Raw genomic sequence first — 6,000 nt, 5'->3', positions numbered from 1 at the left:
TCACTATTTGAATTTAAATAAATTGATTGATCGTCAGTCGGAGGGGGTCAGGCCGAAACACTTCGGACAGAGTTGAAAACAGCATTCAATCACTTAAAAACGGCATCTAAAGATCTTTCAATTCAGGTTGATTCAAGTATATCAAATGTCAAACTGAATATTGCTCCATTTATCTAGGAGGACGCACAAGGCCCACTGCTGCTTTTTCTGGTATCGTGTTTTAAAGTCCCAACGGAGCACAAACAAATTAATTCTCAGCGGCAGCCACAGACATGTTTTGTCAATGGAAGACAGGTGGGCAATATTCCAGCTTCAATCACCCGTCACTAAGGTTGATGCCTGAGTACAGCACTTCACTGGATCATCATTTTTTACTTTTAAGGTTTTTACTTGGAAATACTTATGTGCAAATACTTCATGATCTGTCCCAATTCTGCTGGCTCTCCACTTTCAACACCTGGGATTAGAGGGATAATCTATCATGGGGTTGAGTCCACAAAGCTATTCACAAATGAAGCCAGACTGAAAGAGATAGTGTGAACCTCAACATCGTCGTCACACTCTGCCAGCAGAACATTCAACACTGAGTAGGAGAACACCACGCAGGGGGGCACTGGATGATTGCACGCACCTCTTGGGGGGCTGTACGTCCCCTGCGCCACATGTGCATCTCAAACTACTTCCAACCCTCATCTTCCCACTTAATATCGCCTGAGAAGAGAAATTCCCACCGGGACAGAACGAATGTGAGCTCACTCTGCATTCCTCCCTCACACAAGCTCCTCTGTCTGTGTGGATAATGCTGAACAGAGAGGCTGGAGGTCAGGAGGTGCTGGGCTGAGGTGCAGGCCGTCCTGAGGATGCAGTTCGTCTCTCACTCTCTCTGGACCCTGACACATGTTGGACGCTTCAACTACCACGTGAGGTCGCGACATGCAACCAAGAGCCAGGGCTCAGCTTGGATATGCAGGAAGTTAAAATGTTTGTTTGAAGGAGAAAAAGAAAAGAATGACATTTTCCAGCTCACAGGCTAATAGTACGAGCAGCGGCAGGAGGACACAGTGAACTGAACACTGCTTCTGCATCTCAAACTAGAGGAAATAATAAATCTGTGTTATATTTGTGAATCATATTTACTTTCTTTTTTATTCTTTCTCAGTTTATTTGCAGAGGACAGCGCACATTAATGGACACTCAGTACAGTCACTTTGTGTAAATGTGCCAGATTTAGCCATGGACTACTTTCCATCCGTAGTCCTCAGACATTTAAGACAACAATTATTTATTATTTTAGTAAGTAAGATGAAGGAACACACTACTAAACAGTATACATTTACCTCTGCGTACTTTCAGATAAGAAAAGGCTTCTTTAGATATTTAGAATATTTAACATGCATACAATACATGATTGTGACTTTATATATGTTACACTAGAGGGAACGGAATAAATAAAGCCTGTAAAGATCTTTAAAGGTGGATAGAATGAGGGAAAACATCCGCTTTTGATTAATGTGGTTTAGTGGATGTAAAATCCTTCTCTACCCAAACTTTCATAAAGCATTTCTCAGCTAAAACTAAATTTTAGGGACACGTAAGCATTTTAGAAGGCGAAAATAACATATTCCACCATTCTGAGCTCAAAATGTCTCTAAAGCTGAGAAATACACTTTATTGGACCGAATCCAAGAATATATGAGATATGTTCCAATAGTGTGCTGGCATGGTTTCACATAATTAAAATAATTTAAGTTAAATGCATCAATCAACTGGACTGACTGAAAGGAAAACATGATTTCTCAGTTTAGCAGGACTATTTAATCCTGGACCATATGACTGTCAGCAATGCCCAATCATAAGTTTGAGAAGAAATGCTGACGTCACAGTGTTTTCACATGTCAAATAAAAGGATTCACTTGAGTAAGTAAACACTGCATTATTAAAAATTACTATTCAAAGCCAAGTAGCACTAAAAAATTACTCTTCTATATGAAGCCGATGTGCATTTTCTGTGCTCTGCTTTTGTTTCTAAAATTTGATTAATTTCACTTTGAATAAGAATTAGACAATATAGTGAGTAAATGCTGCAAAGTAATCTCTCACAAATAGTACTGATAATATAATGCAATTTGAATAAACAGATTAAGAAAACAGTATTTCCTGTGGCGACATATTATATTGACATTTTCAAGGTAAACTTGCAGATCTTCTGTGGATGAAAGCTCTCTTGACTGAGTCTTTCGCATCAGGTAATCCCAAAAAGACTAAAGGATTTAAGAACCAGTATAACTGACGCAAAGATTCTGAGAATGCATATCCACCTAATTCCTGCCATACCTGTTGCTGAACCAGTAACAGGAGGGACAAACAATTCACACCTTAATTACTCAGAAGGGAGTCACAGATCTTGTGTTTAGAGCCTAAAACGATGACGTTTGTTTGGTGAAGTCTGGCCTGGCCTGCCCTCCAGTGAGCAGCTGCTGTAACAACTGGAACTTTCAGCTTTTCCTGACAACACTCAGATTATTCAGGACTTTGAACATCCATAAGCTTGATGTTTTGAATTTGCTGCAGAAATGAATCCCCCTGCAGAACTATGTACGCCTGAGTGAGGGAAACAGACAGAAAAGACATTAAGGTCTTACCGAACAAAGTCAGTTTGAGTATTCTACTGCACTGTATGGCGAAGGAGAGGTCAGAGCTGTCGAAGATGGTGATGAGGTCATCATCTGTAGAAATTAGAGAAAACAAATGAGTCAAAATATTCAAATTATTACTTCCCAAAAAAAACCTGATCACACAAATCATTTACACCCTGCTGAAACTGACCTTCGTCTTTGTATTTGATGGTAACCTCATCATTGCTCTGCAGCTTTCCCCTGAAAACACGCTGCATCATCAGCACCAGCTCATCGTATGTGATGTCTTCGTTGTGGATGGGGATGCGCCTGATGTCGTCGCCCAGCTGGGCTTTGATGATCAGCTTCCCGCTCAAGTCCAGCTGGCCGTTCATGGTGCCGTCTGACCTCTTCTGCTCCCGCCACTTAACGGAGGCAGACGAGAGGGAGCTTTGAAAACAGCCAATTCAACAACAGGCATATTCTGTTCATCCCAGTCTCTTTTTTACCATCACAAGAAAAACAAGACGGAAGTTTAAAAACAGACAGCACTGTACAAGAGGAGGCAATGTTACAAGTTATGTTTTGTTGGTTTTTTTTTAATTTAGGTTAACCTACAGACATGTTTAAATCTGCCATCTTCATGAATGCTTTGGAGGAAGCTGCGATCTAAGAAGAAACATGACAACAAGGTGTTTTTTTCCATTTACTATTTGAACGCTACCCCAAGTTCAAAGTTTTACATCAGAAAAAAGCTTACAAAACACCGTGCAACCTTTAGCATTCTCAATGTCAATAACGGTGCATGCTCAAACACTTCACTGAGGGTATTATAATTGAATAATGATCACTGTTTTATCATTCTAACCATCTTGGGATATGTTATATGGTAGGAGACATCAAATATGCAAAGCCAATAAAATATTCATGCCATAGCTTATGCAAGGTCTCAGGAATTGATTTAAGTCAGGATAAGTAAGTGGGTTAATAGGTCACTCGTGTAGGATTCGATGATTCTTATGACATTACATTAATATGGACAAGAGGATTATGTTGACATTTTGCAGGGGCACAATCTCCACACAACTTTAGAAAATACATAGCGATGGAGTGAACATGTTCCTTTTCCTCTACAGGTCTGGTGCAACAGTATCACATCGTTTCATCTCATGGCGGAGTCTAACAGTCAAAGATCACCCAGTGAAGTGGCAAATGCTGTTAAAAGTCATCCCGATCTACTGATAGACTTTGCCCCACAATGTCAAGACATCTGATAGGAGAAAGCTGTCAATATGACCTCCAGTAAATCCGCTGAGGTATACTGACAATATGATCACTTCTCTGACAGAATGAAAAACACAATCTAAGATCATCAGGGGGAAATAAAAGACGATTACAAATATTACAGTCAGCAAAGCAAGTGCTCTGTGACACACGTTGGTGCTCTTCATTGTTTGAGTGCATCTGTGTGTTGGCTTAACTGTGACGTTACCTGCTGATGGTGTAATCTCGACAATATACTGCTGTGAGTTTAAATCCAGAATCGCAGCGGATTTGGCTTCCCCGGCCAGATGAATAATTGGCTGGATGCTAAGGGATTGTGCGGTGGCTAACGTTTAGCATTCGACAGTTTTAAATAGGAGGCGACAACCGATTTTCTACTGACGTCCATTTATGTGAGCTTGATGTGCCATGTAATGAGACTGAAGGCTCGCCGCTGCAGGATAATTGAGTTTACGGTGATGGTGAAAGGCGCACAGTCATCTGTCAGTGGCCCATTAACAGCGAACAGGCCGTGGCCCTCATGACACCGTGAACAACACAATCCCGATATAAAGCTGCGAAATGTTTAATTCCCAAAGTCAAAGACGGGGAATTCTAGTAAACCTGCCTGTGTTTATCCTGCCAGAAGTGATTCTGGGTAACTTATAAGAGCGACCGTTCAGAGCCTAGACTTTATAGTGTGTGAATCTCTCGCTCTGTAGAGCAAATAGAAAAGTAAATAAGCGTGTCTTTTTAATAAAAACGCCATTGTGATCAGCCACGACACCTGTTTGACGTGAGCTAGCAGTTAGCTCCCTACGCAGCGAAAGTAACGTTAGCCAGCTCGCGCTAACTGCGCCCCAGCATGCTAACTCGCGACGGAACAGTGGCCACACAGAAACCGCCGTGTGAGTAAAAGTCAGTCGTAACACGGCTGAGGCTCGAAAGCAAACAAGACTTTTTACCTGAATCAGACGACTACACCACGCTGTGTCTCACGGGCTTGTCCAAACCGTGAAGAATCAAAGGTGTTAGCTAGCCTAGCTCGAGCCGGGCGGCAGCATCAGGAAGCGTCGTCCGGACTGTTCGACGTCAACCAGTACGTGGCATTCGCTCCGCGCATGCGCACACCATCCGGAGCGAAGGGCAGTGTGGTCACTTTTATGGTTTTTCTTTTTAGTGGGTAACTACTTCGCTTTACGTGGCACACAACAACATTCAGACTGGATGATTTTAAATCTTTTTTTTTTTTTAAATAATTAATTACATGCTGTTTAATTATAGTTTGATGAGAAAAACTCTTGAAATAACTGGGGATTTGTACCATTTTGACACCAATTTTTCGTGTTATTTCCTTTCTTTCCATGCACATATTAGTCACTGTGAAGGTTTTTATATGTTAGTCTTAATGCGTCTGTCGAACAGTGAATACTGTAAATATTTTAAATACAACTACTATGAGTATTTCCCCCATTCCACCGATTTCCACCATATATATATATACAGTATATAATAGTTAGTATAATATATAAATATAATAGTTAGTATTAAATTTCCTTCTAAGTTTAATAGAGTATTTAATAGAGTATTTCTATTCTATTCTATTGTATTCTATTTACCAACAGCACAACTCTTAATTATGAATATAGATGTTGGAGTCATTTTGTAGAAAAGGTTTGCCTCAAAAGGGGTCATAAATGATTGAAAAGTTATCTTTGTGCATTAGATAGAGAATAGGCGCAAATGAAAATATACTTTCTTGTGTGACGTTCAACGTCTTTTGGTGAATGAACTGTTGGAGCATGTAGATTAACGTTTCTCAGTTAGGATATTCCAGTTGGGCCATATGGCGAGGCAGCGGTTAGCCTCAGAGTGACAATGTATGTGGAGTTTGCATGTTCTCCCATGCATTTTACAGGACAAATGAACATACTCCATAGCTTCCTATTAAACAAACCACAAGTCTATGTAAGCTATTAAGCCATAGCATTTTGTTTTTCTTTGCGTCACTGCTCTGCTCTAGAACTTAAAAATTGGTTTACACAACATCGATTCACATTCATCTACTTTCACGGGTGAAGGCATAACAGGGCAAACACAGTGTGTGTGATTTGACAGTCAC

The 6,000-nt window shown here is 40.5% G+C and overlaps 1 protein-coding gene across 1 annotated transcript in view; it reads right to left on the bottom strand.

The window, feature by feature from the left end:
• The window catches only part of tfg (trafficking from ER to golgi regulator), a 17,439-nt gene extending 12,456 nt beyond the window's left edge, over positions 1 to 4,983 (bottom strand). The window contains exons 1-3 of the mRNA XM_080478001.1: positions 4,844 to 4,983; positions 2,827 to 3,040; positions 2,643 to 2,726 (exon numbers count right to left, since the gene is read on the bottom strand). Of these exons, the coding sequence (XP_080334127.1) occupies positions 2,643 to 2,726; positions 2,827 to 3,010 (268 nt within the window). The 5' untranslated portion in view covers positions 3,011 to 3,040; positions 4,844 to 4,983. The remainder of the gene's footprint in view (positions 1 to 2,642; positions 2,727 to 2,826; positions 3,041 to 4,843) is intronic.
• Between the last annotated feature and the right edge of the window lie 1,017 nt (positions 4,984 to 6,000).

Source organism: Lipophrys pholis (assembly GCF_963383615.2).
Source record: "Lipophrys pholis genome assembly, chromosome: 13".
NCBI lineage: Eukaryota > Metazoa > Chordata > Actinopteri > Blenniiformes > Blenniidae > Lipophrys > Lipophrys pholis.
Note: the sequence above shows the minus strand (reverse complement) of the source record. Positions and strands in the feature narration are given on the sequence as shown.